The 23,558-nt window shown below is 38.0% G+C and overlaps 1 protein-coding gene across 14 annotated transcripts in view; it reads right to left on the bottom strand.

The window, feature by feature from the left end:
* Positions 1–393: 393 nt before the first annotated feature.
* The window catches only part of SRRM1 (serine and arginine repetitive matrix 1), a 29,168-nt gene continuing 6,003 nt past the window's right edge, over positions 394–23,558 (bottom strand). For 2 of the 14 annotated variants that reach the window (XM_079916932.1, XM_079916937.1), the window contains 14 exons: positions 23,093–23,208; positions 21,591–21,794; positions 20,934–21,128; positions 20,525–20,644; positions 17,831–18,105; positions 12,656–12,736; positions 12,065–12,151; positions 10,621–10,765; positions 10,211–10,252; positions 6,498–6,608; positions 3,780–4,244; positions 3,006–3,201; positions 1,202–1,411; positions 394–786 (listed from right to left, as the gene is read on the bottom strand). In XM_079916932.1, coding sequence (XP_079773058.1) covers positions 682–786; positions 1,202–1,411; positions 3,006–3,201; positions 3,780–4,244; positions 6,498–6,608; positions 10,211–10,252; positions 10,621–10,765; positions 12,065–12,151; positions 12,656–12,736; positions 17,831–18,105; positions 20,525–20,644; positions 20,934–21,128; positions 21,591–21,794; positions 23,093–23,208 — 2,352 coding nt within the window. In that variant the 3' untranslated portion in view covers positions 394–681. The remainder of the gene's footprint in view (positions 787–1,201; positions 1,412–3,005; positions 3,202–3,779; positions 4,245–6,497; positions 6,609–10,210; positions 10,253–10,620; positions 10,766–12,064; positions 12,152–12,655; positions 12,737–17,830; positions 18,106–20,524; positions 20,645–20,933; positions 21,129–21,590; positions 21,795–23,092; positions 23,209–23,558) is intronic. The other 12 variants (XM_079916938.1, XM_079916939.1, XM_079916940.1 and 9 more) reach the window with 12 other exon arrangements.

Here is a 23,558-nt window from a genome sequence, read left to right as displayed (position 1 = left end):
AACTGCCTTTACAAAAAATAAAAATAAACAGAACAGAGTGAAATTCCAGTGTTCCAAATCAACTTGTTACACATCAATATAAACCCACAGTGTCCTGGCAAACAACATGCTTTCATTTTCTGTCTCATCCTAGAGCTCGAATCCTGATTCATTTCAGCAGAGACTCCACAGGCAACAGGAAAGATTGTGGCATTAAAATATTCATTTATACTTTTGTGGTAGTTCAACAGTGGTCTTATTTCTGGGAAAGCTTGCAAAAACCATACAAGGTTGGAAGCATCATAACTTAAATGGGTGCTAAGACTCAAATGAGAAAAAGGAAAAAAGAAAGAAAAAGTAGAAAGAAAAACCTCTGGGAATAGACAGGGGCATTTAATGGAACCATAAGAATGCCAACAATATTTAAACCCCCTTTTTTAAAAAGGGGATTTTTTTTTTTTTGGCTTAAAATATTTCACTCTAAATGAATTTATGTCAGCTGTCAATGAAAGAATGTCACTAATACACTGTGGACACCTTTTGCAATGTAAATCCATGCCCTTTTTTTTTTACATGGTGAACTTCAACCTAGCAATTATTACAACAAATGTTATAGTCTAAAGCTCAAACACATTTTTAGCAATTTTGAAACTGAATTGCGTACAAACCAAATAAAATTTACATCATAACAAACATTTCCACCTAGGACTGTGGGGACACTTGAGCCTTCCGCATTGATCTCAGGGCCTTTTCACGCAGGTGCTTTTCTAAGTCATCAAGGTTATCTTCAGCCTCACTTTCAGTCTCCTAAAAAAAAAAATATATAAAAAAAAAAAAACGCCAAAAAGGTCATATCGTTAAATCTTGAGACACCGGTGGGAGATGCTGAGTACAGAGAAAAAGAAAATTCTTGTGATGTGTGCACAACTCTATGAATACACAAAAAAACCATAAAATCACTATACTTTAAATGGGTTAAGTCTATGGTATATTTAATTATATTGAATTTCTTTTAAAAAATATACATTAAGCTTTTTGGATGCCATTCATATTCTTATCGTTAGCCTTAGCAAATTCCTGCTCTTGGTAGGTGGTCATAGAGAAACCGATCAGAAAAGAGTTAACAGCTGAGCATCCAATTATTAGAAAAAAATTACTTAGCTACTTCTCAATACCAAATGATTCAGCTATCTGTACACACTGTAAGAGTGTTCGTAAATACCTTCTTAGGCTCTGGCTCTGCCTCTGGTTCTTCCTGTGCTGACGCGGTTGTGGGAGCAGCAATGGCTGCAGGGGTCACAGGAGCTGCAGCAGCTGCAGCTACAGCCTTTTCCTTCTTGTGTTTTTTGTGCTTCTTGTGCTTCTTATCCTTTTTGTGTTTCTTGTCCTTCTTTTTCTTCTTTTTCTTTCCACCTCCTTCTGGGTCTGAATTCTAGAAATCCAGAAAACCCAAAACAATAAAATCAACCTGTCGAACTAAACATTTTATTTCTTCAAGGGAATAAGCAATTGGACTAATCTCAGGATTTCATACGGCTTCAGGGGGGAAAGAAGACCCAGGGCCAATCAATACTAAGAAAAGTACTCCTAAAAGATGGGAACCACCACTGAAAGCAAAGACTTCCAAGAGTTAAAACAGACCTTGAAGATAAATGATTTTTTAAAAATTTCCCCAACTAACTTCACATTAAACCAGGCCTCCCAACCACAAGCTATGAATCAGGTCTCCAAGACTGGCCTGAGTCAGGGTCTACCTCCATATGTAAGGAAAAGCACCATGTGCAACAGGAAGAAAAGTCTCTGAACTCAACTAGACCTGATTTGAATTCTGGTTCCTGAACCTATTAAACTAGTTGACCTCAAATTGCCTGACGTGTTCTGAGGCCTTTTTGTCAACCCAAAATGGGTATAACAATCCTTGATAAAGCTGTTACAAAAGTTAAATGGGAATATCTGTAAATCACCCACAATACCAGCCTAACATGTAGGCTTTTAATAGCTATTATCCTAAATACAAGCGTGTATGAATGCCACATCTCTAATCACTGTCTGATCTATCTCTAGAATGTGGGTATATTGTTCTCCACCACATATATTCCAAATTTAAGCAAAGGGTTGGCTCTGCTATAATTGCATCTAGTCTATAATTTTTAAATCTCACATTTCTAAGCAATTACTTAAAATTCCTCAATCCATTCAGTCTGCACAATAATTCAATCCTATTAAGATGGACATCCACCACTGATTTTATACAATACAGAAAGCTGCCATGATTAGATTAATGAATCACAAAGAAAACAGTTTAAGCTCTGATATTTTAATATCCCAATGATATTTAAGCTTGACAATGTAAAAACAAGAGTGTTATTCTTATCTATGTAGCTTGCCAAAGATCAGGTTATATGGGACAACAAAGTACTTTCCACTCCATCTAACATTTCACAAGTTGTGAGGTTCATTTTTTATTACAGAAATAATGTATTTACACTGTAGGAAAAAATAAGACCATTAAGATGTAAAGAAGAAAAATTAAGATCACGCATCATTCTCCTTCTAACATATAACCACCGTCGACATTTTGGTATATTCTTGTGATAAAGTGTATTTTTTCTATATAAAAATGTAATCAGACTAATAGACATGATCTAAGATTGAAATTTTTATTGATTGTGACCATAACTATCCCAAAACCTGTCAAACACTAGAGAAAACAGCACAAACGCTAAACTATTTTTCTCCTAGATAACAGAATCAAGGGTAATTTTTTTCTTTGTTTTTCTAAATTGTCTACATAATCCAGTCTTCACCACCAAGATAACAGTATTAGACATATCACAAATTAGTGGATGTCTAGAGTACTAAGCATGGACTGTGATGCAAACACCACCACTTAACTTGTGCCTCCTTTTGAAGTCCATCTGAACCACAGAAAGTAATGCTCCTCTGAACTACAAAAGACAAAAAACTCTCTCCTTCCAAGTGACCACGTATAATTATAAAAGATGTCCAAAACAGGGCAGACATACCCTTGCCGGTGATGGGCTTGGTGTTGGGCTTTTAGCCTTTTTAACCGGTACCGCTGGTGACCAGTTGGTAGAGGGTGACTGAGACTGGACAGGGGATGGAGGTGCTGGGGGCTTTTTAGCTGCTGGCTCAGGAGATCCCGAGACAGATCGGGAAGATGAGACCCTCCTTACCGACTGAGGGCTTGGTGAGGCAGCTCTAGAAACAGAGGGAAAAAATAAAACATTTAATATCCAAAAGCACAGATCCTTCTTTCTTAAGAGAAAACCACCAACTACCATTATACAACCAGATAATGAACTTTAAGTATTTCACAGCACTTAGTCTGCTGGTTGATTATACTAACACTTATCAAATTTTTACCACCTAAGTCTCCTGGAGAGTAGTTCAAGCTCCACAATCCTCTATGCATTCTGTTAATGATTCTTCCTGTATGAAATTAGTAATGCCAGTTCCTATATTTAAGACTGCTTTTATCAGTCTTACATAGACATGCAAGAAATATCCTATGCATCACTTCAGAGCTAGGTTTGGAAACAGACTCAATAAGCCTGATATCCCTAAGAACCAAGTAAAATCCTATGGCATGTAGCTTATACCATGAGGAACTATCCTGAAAACAGAAAGGATCTACGAATAGGACCTAGAATTTGCCTTAAAGTTTGTATTCACAACTATTCTTTTCTGTGAGTTCTCAGCTGGGGGGTGGGGGGCTTCCAAGCATAAAGAGCTATGCAAGTTAGTGTTCCTAACCAAAAAGGATAAAATATTTTTACTTTTTTATCTTTTTGGGTTCCGGAGTCCTGGAGACTCTCCTAATGGGCCTAGAACTTGGAGATGGGGACAGCCTTCTTTGGGGTGATGACGATGCTCCTCTTCGAACAGCTGGAGGACTTGAGGAGGTCTGAGGAGCTCGAGGCCGTGGTGAGGGCGAATGCCGTTTGTTTGGTTGTGGTGACCGGGCCTCCCGGGTAGATCGGCTCGGGGAAGACCCTTTCCTATGCTTTGATGACAACGAAGGCGAACGTCTCTTGGTGACTGGGGAGCTTCTTTGTTTGGGAGGTGGCGAATGGGAGACCCGACGCTTTGGTGGTGGAGACGGTGATGGCCTTCGTTTAGGAGGGGGAGGGGGTGAAGCCGTTCTTCTCTTTGGAGGTGGAGAAGGAGAATATCTCCTCTGTATTGGAGGAGAGTATCTTCTTGGGGAAGGTGAGCGACGACGTGGGGGAGGAGAAGGAGTCCTAGGAAAAATAAACGGTCCAACAGAGTAGAAACAGAATGCAAAGAAAACTATGTACTTATACAGCACCACACAGAGAGAGAATATTTCTAAGTGGAAATGTCATGTGTTTAAACTCATTTAAGGTAACAACAACAAAAAAATCACTTAGTAAATTCCTGTTTATCCTAGATGACTACAAATAGGTCATTGTGATTAATGGAGAAATTTAGTTTTCAGACTGAATTCAAATTTGTCAAAAGTCATTTAGCATGGGCTTCCCTGGTGGCGCAGTGGTTAGGAGTCCGCCTGCCGGTGCAGGGGACATGGGTTCGTGCCCCGGTCTGGGAAGATCCCACATGCCGCAGAGCGGTTAGGCCCGTAAGCCATGGCCGCTGAGCCTGCGCATCCGGAGCCTGTGCTCCGCAACAGGAGAGGCCACAACAGTGAGAGGCCCGCGTACCCCCCCACACACACACACAAAGTCATTTAGCACAATCCATATAAAATCAACTTAGTATTTTTTTAGAAGAGAACCTGGCATTGCTCTAAGGAAACTGAAAATCCATTATCACTATGTAGCAACTAGATAACTACATTAGCAAGACTCTGTTGACCGTGTTCAACTTGAACTCAGGAAGTCTGTGCTTTAAAGAGCTCTCCTGTGTAGGGGGTACCCTCTCTAAACTGGTGTTTGGACTCTGAATTAATAATTAGCATTCACTTGCACAGCTTTAAAAGGCATCTCTACCCTGCCCCCACCAAGACAGACTTACATTTTTTGTGCGTCAAAATAGTATTCAATGGAAGTCTACTGCTAGGCAGAACGCATCCCTGTCAAAGTCTCAACTTGGCCTTCCTCTTAATGCTTAATCCCTACATAACCCTAACTTGCCTCTCAGGAATTAAACCTCAATAAAACATTTAGTTCCAATGGCCTGATTTTCTCCTGAAACATTCAAACCTTGAGCTCAAAATATTTTCCTGCCTAAAAATCAGCTTTGGGATAGGCCATACATTGGGCAACACCATAGAGTTTTCCATTTTGCCCTCATATTTAATAACTCTGAACCCCCATTTCCTCACCTGAAAAATGGGAATACCAAGCAAGATCATCTTGAGGAGACATGAAGTACATAAAACATCTACCACTTTACCTGCCACATAATGGCCATTCAGGAGTTGTAGCAGCAACTATACCGCTTGATAATGTGTTTGAGCAATGCTCTTAAAAATTTTTTTCCCCCTAACTTTTATTTTGAAATCATTTTTGATTTACAGAAGAGTTGCAAAATTAGTGGAGACTTTCCACTTACCATCCCATATAACTACAGAAAAATTACCAAAACTATGAAATTAACCTTGGTATTAACTAAAATACTAATGTCACCCCAGTTTTCTCTACTAATGTCCTTTTTCTGTTCCAGGTTCCAAAAATCAGGATCCTACATTGCGTTTAGTTGTCACGTGTCCTTAGTTTCTGCCAATTTGTAACTGCTCCTCAGTCTCTCTCCCTCTCATGATTGACATTTTTTTGAAGAGTACTCATCAGTTACTTTGTAAAATGGCTTTCAATTTGGGTTTGTCTGACAGGGTCAACGCTCTGTGTCCAAAGATCCAGTATCCACAAATTCAACCCACCATGGATCGAAAATATTTGAAGAGAAAAAAAATTCAGAAAGTTCCAAAAAGCAAAACTTAACTCCCCACTATAAAGTTAATATTTTTTCCCTCTGTAATCACTAGTGATCCTGCCTTTTAATTTAACATCTTTATTGATATGTGGTTCACAAATCATAAAATTCACCCATTTGAAGTGTGCATTTCAATTGTTTTAGTATACAGTTGACCCTTGAACGTGGGTTTGAACTCCATGGGTCCATTTATATGTGGATTTTTTTTTAATACTTATTGCAGTACTACACAATCTGCTGTTGGCTGAATCTGCAGATACGGAGGGCCAACTGTAAAGTTATACTCAGATTTTCAACTGCGTGGAGGGTCGGTGCCCCTAACTCCTCTCCTTGCTCAAGGGTCAACTATATTCACAGTGTTCAACCATCATGACTCCCCATTCCCATCCCACCCTAGGCACCATTTATCTAATAACTCTCTATCTCTACAGAGTCATGTGTTCTGGACTTTTCATGTAACTGGAATTGTATACCATGTGGTATTTTGTAAACAGCTGTGCATGCCACTCGAATAAAATATTTCAATCACAAAGATTCAAAGTTGCTCCCTTTAGCTCCCACTAGCCTACGTGATAAAGTACCTGCGTCGTGGTGGTGGTGTGGGAGACCTGCGTCGACGAGGCGGAGGAGCAGGAGAAGGAGAACGTCGCCTTCTGGCAGGCGGTGGGGAGGGGCTTCTCCTCCGTCTACCACTAAACCAAAGAAGAATTATAGTTGATTCAGAGTCAGTAACATTTATAACTAAGTGATCAAGATGATTTAGTTTCAATCATTGTCAACCCAAAGTGCAGCAGCTTTCACTCTATCCCTCAAAGCAGTGTTTTTCAAACTACAGTGTAGTTAGTCAAGACCCTGGGTGAGAACCAGGATTTAAAAAAAAAAAAAAAAAAGGCAAGAAAGAAAGGAAGAAAAGAAAAACAAAGTGCTTTAACTTGTGGTAAGAGTAAATTTTGTATTGTGAAATTTTTGTTTCTGTATATAAATATGCAGTCTGAGTCATGACATAAAACATGACGCAAGGTGAAAAAAGTCTGAAAACACTGCCTTAGAGCATTGCTTTTTAACTAGAATGTACATCAGAAACAGCTTGGAAGCTTATTTGAAATTTGTGTTCACCAGGTTTGGGCTATGGTCTAGCCAGTATATGTTTAAAAAGGTTCTTCAAGTGATTTTTGATTCCTTGTTAGGAACAACTGTTCTAAAGCCTAGAAAAATACAATGTTCAAATACAGATATTTAAGGCCCGAAGTCTGGGTGTCACTGCTCCAAGTTCTTGATTTTTTAAAAAGTATGTTCCCACAGTTCAACAGTTGCAAACTATTAACTAAAAACACTACCCCAAAGACAAAGGACCAAGGCTGTCTGAGCACTAAAGCCACTGGGAGCAATGCGGTTAAAATATAGATAAGAATCACAGACCTTAATTCTGAGCAGTTAGGCATTTAACCAATTAACATAAAAAGCACACCTGAAAAATACAATTATAATCAACTGGACTAACTCATAGTAGTCTCCCAGCAGATATACTAAAATAAATACCAAGCCAGTTTGACATCTATTGGCCAAGTTTGTGTATACAAACAAGTCAAATAATATACAATTAATCCTTAAACAATGTGGGGGGCTTGGGCTTCTGCGCTGGCAGATTCAATCAACCGAGGATCGTGCAGTACTATAATATGCATTTATTGTAAAAAAAAAAAAAAAAAAACCATATGCGTGTAAGTGGAGTCACACAATTCAAACACATGTTGTTTAAGGGTCAACTGTAATTAGTTCTAAATTTCTTGCCCAGTACAGGATTGATGCTTCCTGTGAATCTGGAAGTATTTTCTAAAGTTTACTAGTTTTGATTCCCCATTAAAACTAAGGAGAGTTCATTAACAGAACAATGAAAATTCTGACATTCATTAGTAAATTTAATTTTTAATTTAAATTTGCTTATGCCCTGTGGGGACTAAGACCTCACTCTGAACAGATTTAAAATATAAACTACAGGACAGATAAGCTTCAGATGAAACATAGACACCAAATTATTAATTACAAGAAAGAACAGTAAAGGAGAAGCCACTTTACTAGCAAGGCTAATCTGAGAATTACGGAACCTAGAGAAACAGGGTGGACTACTGTTTCAACAGGTAATGAAGATTTCAAACGGGAAAAGACATTTGGGTTTTGACTCAAAAAAGAAAAACAAAGGTTTACACTCATAAACTCTGAGGCTGAGATGATACAAAGCAGAACTCCCAATGTGTTATCAGTAGGTGTAATAGCAAGAGAGGCTATTACTGTTGATTATGTGATTTCTCTTTTAAAATATTCTCATAAAAAAAATTTAACTCAGATTAGAATCTATTATAATACACTAATGACCTAAGATATTTATTCTGTGCCTCAGTTTCATTTGTAAAATGAAAGGCTTGGAATAACTAAAAGGTCCCTTCCAGTGATGACCTTCAATGTCCTGTTTCCATGTGAGAAAAAGCCAAAAAGAGAATAAGAATAAAACCATAACCTAAAAAAAAAAAAAAACCAAACAAACCAAACTAGCATACTTAAAGGAACTACAAGAAAAATTTGATAATCACTTATAACTGGAATCTTGACACGCGATGGCTCTATGACCTAAAGGCTACAGTTTCTTACCTGAGCTGATATGGCATACATATCTGGGGTTTAAAAGAAGAGGAAGAAGTAGAAGAAGAAGGCTAAACATTTTCTAGTTACTGTGAATACTAGTGCCAACTCAAGCCTTCAACTGTGTATAGAAATTGTTGAGTACAGAGGTCTCCCCCCACCCAAACTGCACGAGAACCAGTTTCAATAAGCCTTAAAACATGAAGTAGCCCTCAGCCCTCGAGTATGTAGGAATACAAAAGTCTTATAAGGACAAAGACAGCTTGAGATCTCTGCAGTGACCTCTTCAGAATCACCTCACTTCACTAGTCAGGCTGGTAATGAAGACAAGAAATTATAGATGCAACAACTATCTTTTTATACTAAGTACGATCAATACACCATTCACTGTTAAGGAAAGAGTGTTCAATACCCAAAGACACATGTTTAGAAGCATGAAAAATGCTGCATTTTTCAATCTTTAAACTTTATATATGAAATATTCAAAGCCAGGCTGTATTTCCCTTCTTAAAAATAAATACTGAAGTGTGATCCCAAACAATTCTTTCTCCATCTCCAAATCCTAGAGACTTGATGGCAATCTCTAACATCATTATCCATAACCGGCGGGGGGGGGGGGGGGGGGGGGGGGGGGGGGCAGAATCTTACCACTAACCTGATTTTGTAAAGCAATTTTTTAGCTGCTGTACTAGCAATTTTACAGAAACCTGGAGTAATCACAGTTGGGAACAGAATACCTTTGTACCTAAATTTTTTTTAAGGTTTCTATTTTTTCTTGTCAAGTAAGTTACTTCCACAGCGCAAACACACCGTTTTGCTCCATCATATACACTGCCAACTGGTTCCAAAGAACCTTTCCAAGAAAACACTCTTATTAATCAGTGAGACTACTTAAAACAACACAGCTTCAAAAACTGATCTATAAAAAGAACAATGTGAACATTTCAGGAAGGATAGTTAGAAATTTAGTGACAGCAAAGACCTCAGAAAGCAGAAGACTAGCAAAGACAGTACAATGTCATGGTGAAATGGTATAGTCAATGGCACAGGTCTAAGATCTGGTTTTGTCACTCTGTAACCCTAAGAAACTCACTTACTACTTCTGAGCCCCTGTTTTCTCACTTATGAGATACGCCTGAATTAGAGATTTCTATGTATCACCTGGCTCTAAAATATTATGGCCTTAGGGTCACAAAGACCCTGATGACCAAACAGGTTCCAAAAGGATATGCAACTTACCTTTCTACTGTAGGAAACACTGAACAGGGCCAAAGCCTCACAGTCATTTTTTAATCTTTTAAATGTTTCTCCCATGTTTTTCTTGCCTTCCCTATAGTCACCACAAAGTCTGTTCCCACTAAATCTAAGGAACTATTACTACTGTCCTATCTCTTGGAAAGACCTCAAAAAACAGAAGACTAACAAATACACTGTAAGTGCACAAAACTCTAAATCCAAATGATGCTCTAAAATGAACACTGTGTATGTTTTTATCATTATTTTGATGTGTAAGAAAATATAATCAAACCAAAACAATTGAGGAACTTCTCCACAGTCATACCCTGTAAACGTCAGAATGGGATGTTACCTAAACAGTAAATTAAGTCACTCAAACTTTGACATGTAATCCTAATTTACAAAATAGCATCTAACCAACCTTTTAGTCACTGGCGATTGCCATCGCTTTCCCATCTGCATCCTGAGAGCAGTGGAAAAAAACAAATGTCAAGAATTCCATTCACCAAATTAATTACTTCAATGGAGTTAAGTATCACTAATGGAGATATATTTTTTTAGATATTCAAACATGGTCGGGAGTTAATGCTATGATTTAACTGGTCTATTCTAGTCATGCACACGTTTGACATACTGGTACAAAACTTACTAAGTTCTCATTAAATAGTAATGACCACGGAACAAAGAAAACCCAAATACCCCCCAAATCTGACCATCTCCTACTGTGAGTTCTTGAAAGCAAGGAGTTAAGCAAATTCTAAATAAGCCCACAGCCCATCCCTTAAGTTATGAAGTTTTATCACAACTACAGAACACCACTGAAGACATTACCGAGGGGAAGTCTCTTTCTGGCGCTTTCGAGGTGATGGAGAGGCACTCCGGGAAGGGGAATGTCTCCGCCGCCTGCCTACCTCACCATTCTTCACATGGGACCTTTTGGGTCGCTCATCTTCTGAGGAAGAGGAGGAGCCAGAATCTATAATTACACAATAAACAGAAATTTACATCAGGTCTATGCTTAAGAGTCTATCTACGTTTTTGGAATCTAAGCAGATGGAGTGTCCAAATTAGCAAATCAAGTCCACTAATATAAGCAAGCACATATACAGCCATCAGTTCTGAAAAAAGGTAATATCGATATGTGCTTAATGACTTGAAAGTCAAGCATACATAAATATACGTTATTATATAATCACGTTATACAAATCATTTCCACAGAACAATCCAACAAGACAGTGTCCCTTATAAATCTAGTGATCTTCCAGATAACTAAGTAAAGCTTAAAAAGCATCTCAAGCATTATTTAATTCTTGTTACTCTATGTACTTTTAAGGCTACTGAAAGTCTTACTAGCATTTGAATAATTTACTTCATATCCCTATTATTTATCAAACAAACAAAATGTATGTGACATTTTCTACAGGCCTGGTAACAGTCAAGAACTGCAAAGAGAAACACTTCATTTGTACATGGTTTCCTTAACTTAAAATAACTAACAAGTCCCAAATACCAAAAAATATCCAAAACTTACATGCATTTTCAAACACTTCCATGATTAACCTCATCTTAAAGAGTTGCAAAAGCTGTATGGCTTTTAACTGACTTAATGTCACTGTGGGATGCTTTGGTTTCCATTTTTATAAATGAAAAGCAAAGGTAGTGCCTAGACTCAGTCACAAATACCAACTAAGCGAATAAAACCAGGATATCTGGTTTAAAAATCAGGTTTCTGCGTACGTACTTTTTAATTCAGAAGTTCCCCTCCTAATTACTATTTTACAGATATACTCACATAAGCACAAACACACAAAAAAACTAGAAATAACCTAAATGTCCAAATAGGCGAGTGGCTCAACAGATGACAGCATATTATCAAAATTTTAAAAATGCTGCAGCTGGTAAATAAATGAGGTAGATCCTTAAGAATTAACAGGGAAAGATGTCTAGCTATAGTAGGTTAAATAGGCAGGCAATATAATCTACAGTTTGAGCCTGTGGGATTTTTTTTTTTTAAACCACAGATACTTATACATGCACAGAAAATTTCTGAATAAAAGCTTTGGGGAGTAAGACAGGGTTGAGGAAAGAAATATACTTTTCCAATTTCTATTCCTGTTTTAACTATTGTACTAACACTTCCTCCTAACATATTTATACACAGGCACAAAAATATTTCTCCTAAGTATTGATACATTCACTACACTTTCGGATATTTTTATCTTAAGTATTTTTATTAGGATATGCAGAAAGAAAAAAATGTAACCAGTGTCCATACCAGAGGAAGACTGCTGGTTCTGTCGTCTGTATTGGCGTCTCTGCTGCACAGAATCTGCTGCAGCCATTTTGCCACCTTTATCTTCTTCTGAAAGATGGATGCATTTAGAAAGTGTTTCTTTAGTCATGCATACAGAAAATGTAACATATTTGAATTGGGAAATGGTCTCCTAAACCTTTATCTGGTTGGGTCAAGCAATACAGCTACTCTTTTTTAATAAAGGAGGAGCTTAAAATGCCAATTTAAATGCTAACTTAGACTATCTTCACTAAATATAATAAAAATAAACTTATTTAGGCATTTGTGACAGTTCGGTCTGCATGCCAAGCACTTTATAAACATTATTTCAGTTAACAACCAAAGACCTAAAGGATGGTACTGTTATCTGCATTTCAGAGATGAAAAAAAAAAAAGTAGAGGCTCAGATAAATTATTAAAACAAACAAAAAGTAGTTAGTGGAGCTGGGGATTCAAACAGGCTGGTATGACTTCAAAGTCCTAGCTCTTAACCATTAAGCCATATCGTATAATTAATCTTTAACCAGAATCTAATTCAGCTTAAAAAAACCAAAACAAACAAAAAACACTTACCTGATTCAGATAACTCTACTTTTCTAGGCTTGGGTGCTGGTGAAGGGGACTCTCTTTTCTCAGTACCTTTATGTTTTGTCACTAAAAATAAGGGGAAGAAAAACCCCACTTACATACATACAAAAACAAAACAAAAAGCAACACATTTTCTTAACAGTACAAAAAGAAGTGTGACTATTCTCATAAATAATTTACTGACAATTAAAAAGTTCCTATAAGCCCCTGTTATCATTACCTGAAGCAGAAGCAAGAATTTGTAAATGTTTGGTGAAAAGCCTCAGAAAGTTCTACAATGATTTTCCAATTTTCAAACTTTCAGATTCTCCCAAGAGAAACTTTAAGAGAAATTGGGAGCTGCTGTTTCTGAGTAGAACAAGCTCTATGCTAATGCATAACATTCAGCTCAGTAAAGTAAACCTCTGTGTGCTACCCTACAACCTAAAACACACACTCTTAACTACAAAGACCTCATTAACATAAGACCTTTTAAGCACCCCCTACAGGTTGGTCCAGAAAAGTAATGAAGATGATAAATGATAAATGCTAAATGACATAAGATCTGATGAAATTTTCAGAGAAAAGTATCTGGTCTGGAGAAGAGGAACAAATTAGTCACCTAAGAGGCTGAAGGCTTTTGATGTAGAGTATAACCTTCACAATAGCATGAGGGACTTAAACTACCTGTAAAAAAGTAGACCTTCACAATGGTAAAAATATTAAATGCTAAGGCTAGAGGATCCTTTCCAAAGATTTAAAAAAATTAAAAAAATAAAAAATAAATAACCTCAACTGAAGTCATGCGGGTAATTGAAATGGACTAGGATCTGAACCCAAGACACTATTTCTATACCTATGGCACAGGCGTTAATTTCTAACAATTGCTATCTCTGTCCACATTATCCATCCCATTGCTTCAACTAATGTCAAAAGTATATACACATGGGCTTCCCTGGTGGTGCAGTGGTTGAGAGTCCGCCTGCCGATGCAGGGGACACGGGTTCGTGGCCCGGTCCAGGAGGATCCCACATGCCGCGGAGTGGCTGGGCCCGTGAGCCATGGCCGCTGAGCCTGCGCATCCAGAGCCTGTGCTCCGCAACGGGAGAGGCCACAACAGTGAGAGGCCCGCGTACCACACACACACACAAAAAAGTATATACACAGATAATCATTAATCTTACCCTACATTAACCTGAAACATTATTTGAGACCATTCCTCTAAGAACTAGACTTGAAAACAATATGATCCCCTCAGTACCCTTACACCTGTTTCTGTTTAATTAACGCAATTAACATGGAATGTTTAACCTAGAATTTAGATACATTTCATTTAACAGATGCTCATTCAGAATACTGTAAAGACTTATTCTAAGGGGCAGTAATTTAGCAATCTAATCATTTTTGCTGAAGTAATCCAACTGAAGAATTTACCACTATACTTTTAAAATACCAGCATTTTATTAATTCTACCTAATAAGCCTTTTGGACAAATCACTGGATTGGGTAAAAAATCCAGTGACTAGTTAATCTAGTGATTATCTAATTATCATGAAATATAGTAGCAAGACTGCATTTAAAACTTGTATTTTAGGGCTTCCCTGGTGGCGCAGTGCTTAAGAATCCACCTGCCAATGCAGGGGACACAGGTTCGAGCCCTGGTCCAGGAAGATCCCACATGCCACGGATCAACTAAGCCCGTGCGCCACAACTACTGAGCCTGTGCTCTAGAGCCTGTGAGCCAGAACTACTGAAGCCCGCACGCCTAGAGCCCATGGTCTGCAATGAGAAACCACCGCAATGAAGAGTAGCCCCTGCTCGCCGCCAACTAGAGAAAAGCCTGCGCACACCAACGAAGACCCAATGCAGCCAAAAAAAACCAACCAAACAAAAAAACTTGTATTTTAAGAAATTCAAAGACATGAAATAGAAATGCCTTTAAATTTTAAGGATTCAAAGCTATTTTTGGGGTCAGTATTCTTCATTTTTAAGTGTCAGTTAATCTTCAATTCTTGAAAAAATATTATAGGCATCTAGTCATAAACCCAAACGTCAAAGTACCACCTTAGAGAACTGGATGTTTGGATGCCGGAATGCATTTTCCTCTGAGAAACATTACAAATGTGGTTATGTTTGCTATATAGTGGTCAAATACCTATTTAGTAAATAATACAATTGAACTACAACATTACATTTTTTCCCCACAGAAACTTGTATTTGGAGTTTTATCCTGATCTAATCTCTCAATAATGGCTTGGGTACAAGTCTTAAGTCATTGTTGATATAATCAGCATTAAACAAGTATCCATTATATACCCCCTACTCTGGTTTAATAAGACTGACTGAATCATAGCATTATTAATATCATACATGTTTCATCAATGTTTGCTTATCTAGATAAAATTTTCACAACTTATTTTTATTAAAAATTTTATTTTTATGTTAATGTTTCATTTTTAGTATTTAAGGGGCAAAATCATTCTAAAATGACGTCTGAAATCTCCCAAGTCAATTGAAAAACCAGAATTTTAAATTTACTTCAATAGTCCTATTAATCATTAACCTTGCAGACTTGCTCAAAAGATCACTTGTAAAGATAAGTCACTCTGTGACCAGAATTAGTAAAATAATCCGTAAGTATCTACAGAGCACATTCATATGGTTATGCTGATCTAACTCAAAATTATTACCACCACCATATGTATAGCTCCCCTGTAAACATACTTCATTAAATATTCCACTGATTTCAAAGCACTATTTTATGTACTAAGATAATGCCAATTTAACTATGACATGCCATCGATTACAAAATGCGTCCTGAGGACTCTTTCAGATGAGAACGTATATTATGCTCCAAATAATTTACCTCTAATTCTCCAAAATACTTTTCCTGCCTCCCTCCCACTCCATGCACCCACTATTAACAGCAGAACCTTAAAGCCCTGATTGATGACTACCCCACGAAACACAAAAGAAAACTCTATCACACTTCAATGCTATCAATGCTTTTATTAGCAATGGAGACTGCAAGAAAGGAATTTCTGAAATCATACTACCCGGTACAGAAGCTGAAAAACTTTACCCTGCCTTCTATTTCCCTCCTTTAGCAATCAAAACAGGCATGTGGGGGTAGGAAAGTTGGGAAAGTGTACATTTCTGAACTGGGAATGAGAACCCAAATTCTAGTCCTGGATGGCTGACCTTGACCAATTCACTTAACCTGAGAACCTATGACAACCTCTGAAGTCTTTCCTAGCTCTGAAATTTCATCACAGAGGGTTGGGATTGTTTTACTATAAAAAGCTATTTATCTCCAAGTAGTTACAACCAATATTCAGCCTCAGTGGACAAAAGGCAGGCTCTCACTACACTACCCACAGTCAATCTCTTTGGCTGGGTTTTGTTTGGACATGGAAGACCTGTCCCATAAGCCACAGGAACGTTACTGGCCCTTTGTCTTCCACCTTGACTTCTCTCCTATGTACATATCCACTGTGACTTGTTTCCAGGAAAGCAGCAGCCCACTCTTCCCGACAACATATCAAGACACAAGAGGTTGGTATCTGTGCAGACCCTAACAAAGGTTAACAAGTAATTCTTAACAATCAACCTATTTAACAAGGATTCAGTCCTCTGCTCAGGTACTTTTATTACCCTTTGGCTATGTGATGTAAACAGAAAAATCATAATCTGATGAGTTTTTGCAAAGTAACAGATGGGAACATTCAAACTATTATTTTACTAGAGAACTTTCTGGCTCCAGACAAAGGAAAGAAGTATTCAGAAGTGCAAAAACTTCACAGGAAAAGAAAAAATAGGTTAGGACAACAGGCATCAGATGTGGACACGGTGACTGGAAACTATTTTGAACAAAAAGTAATATGAGACATGATATTATGAAAATAAGTGATCGTAAGACAACCCTCCCATACTTGTGTCTGAACCTGTAAGACCTAAAGGTTTCTCTATTATTATCCAGTTGCCTAAGTCTAAAGAGCCAATTCAACAAAAATGACCACATAATATTTATGTTATCAGCAAATTAACCTGTTAAGGTTCAGAAAATAATTTGTACATTACTCTTTACAAATTACCATCATCTGTCAGTTCCCCCCTCACTCTGATAGCTTGTCTATACCTCACAGTAACAGATCAAAAAAGCAAAATTTGCCTTTCTAGAACTGCCACACTGCAAGGTTGTGGGGCCAGTGGGTGGTGGTAGGGTGGACACAAATGAAGCAGCAGGGTGCTGATTAGAAATCCTGCTCTCACCAACTTCATAAAAACATAGTCAAGATTTTGCCTGAAGTATCCCTGATTTCTTCATTTATAATCTGAAAATTTAAATGTGATCAGAGCAACCCCAGTATATATTAATCTACAGAATGCTCCTTAACATCCAATTACTATAACAGTTCTTTTAAGATCTCCCCTCCCCCACTACTCACTTATCACACTGTGTATATCATTCCAGTCCTAAGCACCAAAGGCCCAATTCAAATGGATACCATAGTTTTTCTCCGTGTATATTTAATGCTAAAGAAACAAACCCCAATGGACCACAACCTTCACTCAGACTAACATGGCATTCTACTTGCCTGGCAGGATCACAGATCATAAATTCCTCAGAAATCAATCTGCAGAATAAAGCAAGGACAATACTCAGAAGAACCCTGCCTAGGGCCTAAATTAAAAAAACAAATCAGCTTTTAGGAGGACACCACGTCCCTCCCTAGGAAGTACAATGTGGCCAAGAAAGAAATAAAACAGAATATGAAGTCCTCAAAAAAGATATCAAACAAAAAATCTGCAGAGTAAAAAAAAAAAGTTAACCGGTGTCATAGTAATAAAAAGATCCCTTACCATGACAACACAAACTTCGGTAAGCTACCCCAACTCAAACAGCCCACGGCTGGTTAACAGTACACTTCACCTACTCAGTGCCAGAGGGTACTGCTAAAAACAAAACACTTTTACATGTAAACTCCATTTCAACAAACAACAAGAACTTAAAGCAGGAAAGAAAAGGTGAGCTTCTAAGCAAATTTATAAAAAACATGACATACAATTATTACCCAGCAACTTCATACTTTGAAGGGAGTAGGGGACAGCAACAACTGACTAGGTATTTTGTGGCCAAATGAAGAAAGAACATGTTGTTTTTATGTGCTTGATTTTTACCTTTACCTGAAGTTCTCCCTGGAGAGACAGAAACACGACTTTTCCTCGTACGGTTTGACTGCTGGGGTGTCGGGGAATGACGAGTTTTTGGTGGTGGAGTTGCTGGAGGTGATGGCCTGTGCCTTCGCCTCGGAGGACTTGCTGAAGGAGATAACCTACGAGTTTTTCGAGGGGGGCTGGATGTCCTCTTTGGAGGCTTCTTTGGCGGTGACCGGGAACGAGATGAAGAAGAGGACGAGCTACTCCCGGACAAGGATGCCGATGAACGCCTTCTTCTGTGGAATAAAGTACTCATGTTCATTAACTGCATACTTACAGAAAATGACCTTACAGGCATGTACAGTTTACACAACAATACAGCTATTTTTATCCAACTTTTGAGTTTATGTAGCTAAGTACACAAATGAGGTTTTTTTTTAATGTGAAACAAAACCATAACCTAGGACAGGAAACAGCTAGTTCTGAGACTAACTAAATAACTTATTCTGATAAATGCTTCTGAGTTGTCTTTCCAGTAGTTATAAAATATGTCAAGTGCTATAAGAGAATAACTAACCAGTCTCTTCCCTCCTTAGGAATAATATGAGTGTTTTGGAGTTTGCATACAAAATTTGGGTGGCAAAGTATTTTTTTCATTTAATAACACAATGTCATGCAACCTTTATGTTGCATTTTTTAAAAAAACGTGCAAGATTAGGAATTCATTTAGCTACATAAACTTAGAAGCAGGGGACTCTCGAATTCTGCGGCAAAATTTGTGGTAAGTTCTGTTGCAATTATGTGTACCTGCAGAATTCACCTTTGGCGGAAGAATTCCTGAGAACCTGAAAAAAAGAAACCCTACCTTAAGTGTGAGATAAAAACTGGCTGAAAGGGAATCTTACACAATCTGCAAATTATCTTGACCGTTAAATGGCTCAGTAAGCAATTAAAACAGGCTGCTTGCAAAACTCCAATATAAGAAGTAGCTGTTTCCACTGATCTTATGCTAGAAAGCACCAGTATTACTTTTTCTCCAAAGGAGAAACAATCAATTTTAGAAAAGTGTGATGCCTAAATTGACTGACCATTTACATCTTCAGTCTCAGTTATCGGTAGTAACATCAATTCCGTAATTTTTAGTATTAGTTATAAAAAATGGTTCAATATACCTTGACAAGCCCTCCCCAAAGAAAAATATCTTGTTTGTTTTTGCTTTATTTTGGCCACACCACGTGGCTCGTGGGATCTCAGTTCCCCACCAGGGACAGAACCCGGGCCACAGCAATGAAAGCGCCAAATCCTAACCACTAGACCACCAGGGAATTCCCGAAAAGTATCTTTTTTAAAAATATGGGACCCTAGGGGCTTCCCTGGTGGCGCAGTGGTTGGGGGTCTGCCTGCCGATGCGGGGGACGCGGGTTCGTGCCCCGGTCCGGGAGGATCCCGCGTGTTGCGGAGCGCCTGGGCCCATGGGCCGTGGCAGCTGAGCCTGCGTGTCCGGAGCCTGTGCTCCACAGTGGGAAGGGCCGCGGCGGTGAGAGGCCCGCGTTCCGCAAAAAAAAAAAGGGACTCTGAAAAACCTCAGACTGCAGAAACAAAATTACGGACCTTACTGCTTCCCCTCTTTTATTTCCAAGTTGATTTGGTTCCTTGAAAATACCTTATAGACTCAAAACACAAAAAATTCTATCCTAAGTATAATCTGAAGCACAACCACTAGTTCCTTCAAAAAAACACGTGAAATGCATCATAAAGAACGCACAGGGGCTTCCCTGGTGGCGCAGTGGTTGAGAGTCCGCCTGCCAACGCAGGGGACACGGGTTCGTGCCCCGGTCCAGGAGGATCTCACATGCCGCGGAGCGGCTGGGCCCGTGAGCCACGGCCGCTAAGCCTGCGCGTCCGGAGCCTGTGCTCCGCAACGGGAGAGGCCACAACAGTGAGAGGCCCGCGTACCGCAAAAAAAAAAAAAAGAACGCACAAAACTCTGCTACCAGTGCACCATGCCTCCACTTAGGGCAGGTGTAGCAACAGTCTTTTTGTTAAAAGTTATAGATCCTAACATTTTACCTTATGCTAATTTAAAAATGATTTTTAAAAAAGAACACTGGTATTGACAGTGACTTTTATGCCCAGTCTCTTCAAAAATAGATACCAAACTGCTAATAACGGTTAAATCTATGGAATGGGATTGTGGGTAATTTTCAATTCATCTCATTTCTGTTTGAATTGTTTACAATAAGTACTCTTCTTTAATGTGAAAAAGACACATTAAGAAAGGTATAACGCAAATGGGTTATTTTAATACTGGTAAAGCACTTTACTGGCTCTGTAGCCATCTATATTCAGAAACTAGTGGTAATTAAAAGCCAAAGGGAGAAGGTGGCTAATTCCCTTACTTGATAGGATTTCTTGGAGGGTCTGAAGTGGTAAAGATTATTAACACAAATAACTGGTAAGATTAACACAAATTCACCAATAATTTGTTTTTTATTTTCCAACACTAGACTAGTGTTATCACTGCACAAATAACAGCATTACATCTCAAATGAGGTATCTCTTATTAAGACATTACCTATTATTACTCATGAGTTCTTTTTTTCCAGGGGAGCACTAATTCAAAGATTAGCCTAAAACAAACATGGTGTACTTTTGTACATCTGACAATTTCAAACTGAAAGAAACCAAAAAAACAAAAAATCCCAAAACTCTCACCGTCTCACTGGAGATCTACTCCTTCTGTGCCTTGGTGGAGGCGGCATTCGTCTCGGTGGAGTTCTTCTTCGAGGAGATGGCCGTCTTCTTGGGCTTGGCCGCCTTCTAGGTGAGTATGATCTGCCATAACAGAATTAGAATCTGAGTAAATCATGAGCAAGGAATGAATTCCTTAAAATAGTTTTCTCGACAGCTACATTTAAAAAATGGATTTCAAGGGACACAATTTTCTACTTGTGTAGAGATTTTTAATGGAACCTAGAAAGTGTCCCTAAATTGTTGCTGGAAATCCAAAGCGTAACATTTGTGCTAAATGTTTTCCACAGCTTTGATATAATTTACCTAATTCTACCTAGGAGAGTAGCACATAAAATCTAAGATCTATGCAGATCTTAAAGCCACTACTCACCTTGATCGGGATCTATGGCGCCTTCTCGGTCGAGTATGAGAAGGAGAGCGAGAACGTGTCCGGGATCTTGACTTGGAACGCGACCGAGATCTTGGTCGGGTCTTCTCCTTTTCCTTTTCCTTTTTGGAGTTTTTCTCCGGAGAAGGTTCTTTAGGCTCTGGTACTGGTTCAGGCTTGGGAACTTTCAGGATGTCACTGTGTGGGGGGAGAAAAAGCTTATTTTGTGCCTTTTCTATTCAGACTCCTAAGTCTTAATACAGTAATATAAAAAAGCTGTTTCTTTAAGAAGTTTTCAAAATCCATGAAGACATCTAGAAAGATATATACACATCAGTGAAATCCAGTGAACTAACAATTCTAATCACATACATTTTTTTAAAAGTGCAAAGCTGTCCACAATAGTGGGGGAAAAAAGGGCAAGTTACAGTATATAAAATATCTGAAGCAACACAACCAACAGATAGCAGTGGTCACCTTTGGGTCACCTTACTTATACTCCCCTATACAATCTGAATTTCTTTTCAACAAGCCAACTTTATAATTTAAAAAATCTACAAGTAAAACAAGTATTTTTTTTAACACACAGGTATCATATTTACGGTCACTTAATAACAGCCTAAAATTGTGATATTTATAAATGAATTTTTATGTACTTGCCTAGTAGAAGTGGCCTCTTGTACTGAAGGTTCTTTTACTTTCACTGATGGCTCTGGGAGCTCTGGAGTTTTTTCCTTCTTCTCTGGAGCAGGGGAAGGACTCCGGCTCTTGGTTCTGTGACGGGGAGATCGAGAATGACTGCGCTTTCTCTCTCTCCTGACAGGGGAAGATCGTCTTCTAGGGGAAGGAGATCTGGATTTGCGTCTAGGATGAAAGCAATTTTTTTTCAGGTTTTTTGAATAACGTGGACTGGGGAAGACGGTCAAAAGGAGAAGTGAGATTAATCTTTTTAACTACACTATTATTGTTTATATCTGAGAAGTTCCTTATGGAAATAAGATATCCTATCACACTTACTTAATAGGGAAAGGGCCAAGACAAAACCAGAAAAACAAGCAAATGAAGGATAACAACATTCTCCAGTATACCAGTTATAACAGAGGAACACATTGACGTTAGGACTCTAGATTTAGGTTCTCAATCATTCCCAGAGATGAGAAGACCAAAGAACAACTTTTCAGAGGAAGCAGATGCATAAAAGGAAGGAAATATATAATAAGTCAAACCTTAAAAAAACAGAGTTTAGGTGCAGACAGATCCCACCAGAGTTCATCAGGTAGAGTCTAGGTATTCCAGAAAAAATGACTAGTGCAATTAAAGCAAAATGTTCTTCAGAAGAGGATAAATATATCAAACTTGCGTAAGATAGCTTTTTTGGAAGAGAAGCTCCCTTTCCATTTCAATAATAGTTTCCCTAACCTGAAGTAAAACAGTAGACCTGGTTCATCAACAAACAGTTATCATTATGATTTGTGCATAACTCTAGAAATACTGCTTCCCTCATAAGCAGCTTTTAATATCAAGTATATAAATAAAGGGGACAAAAATATTACCTCCTCTCTTTACTAATTCCAGCACATTTATGAAGAAATTAGCAGAACCCTAAAAATGAAAAGCCTAATGGAATTCTCACCACTCACCACAAATATAAAGCTGAACTGTGGAGCTGAAAATGGGAACCTAACCACAGTCTCAATGGAAGGAAGAAGAAAGCAAATATCTGTTTTGGGTTCAGCACAACCATCTAAGAAACGCAGAACAGGGAATTAGGTAAGTACAATAGGAAGGGCTAGTGGGTACAGATTTCTAATTAAAAAAATAAAGAAAAAAAAATCGGAGTAAATTAAAATAATAACTCAAAATAATTTAAACTAAAGCAATATGAAAGATAAGTCTAGATTTTGATTTAGGAATTAGGGGGTTGACTAATTCACCAAGATTTTAGAGATAATTATTATAGTCAAAAGATGATCTCTCTCAAAAAAAAAGATGAAATATTTTAGTCCAGAGTCAAGCCATAGCTCACCATGAAAACTGTATGATGGAAGAAATTCTCTAAATAGTGCTGTTAGCTTCCTTTTTAACTGTGTAACTTTCTGGACACAAAATACTTTAATACCTAACATACTCATAAAATATTAGGTATGCAGATTGTACTGTACCTTCTTGGGCTTCGAGACCGCTCCCTCTTTTCTCTGCTGCTTTCTTTTTCTTCCTTATCCCTCTTATCCTTGTCTTCATCTTGCTTTTTCATAGATGCCAACTTTTCTTGTTCAATCTGTCAAGATCAGGTTTTCAAAGTAAACAGTTGAACATTTGAGATCAACAAGCAAATTGAAGACTACACCTGATAAACACCAATGTTAAATATAACTGTCATTTCATCAGCCCCTGGTTTTCAGCAAGACTGTTCTTTCTTCATCCATACTACACACTTTAAGATTGGTACTGAATACTTGCTGAAAATTAATCCCTAACAGATGAACTAAAAAAAAAGTGGCTGTTTTCAAGCTTACTTTAAAAAAAAAAAATCACATTTATCTTTTGTGATTTAACATGTATTGCCTATATGAACAGCTTGTGCTTACCTTTTACACTGTTATTAAAGTTCAATTTTCTTTTAAGCTA

The sequence above is a fragment of the Stenella coeruleoalba genome (assembly GCF_951394435.1).
Source record: "Stenella coeruleoalba genome assembly, chromosome: 1".
Classification (NCBI taxonomy): Eukaryota; Metazoa; Chordata; class Mammalia; order Artiodactyla; family Delphinidae; genus Stenella; species Stenella coeruleoalba.
The sequence above is the reverse complement of the archived record's forward strand: the minus strand, read 5'-3'. Positions and strand labels throughout refer to the sequence as shown.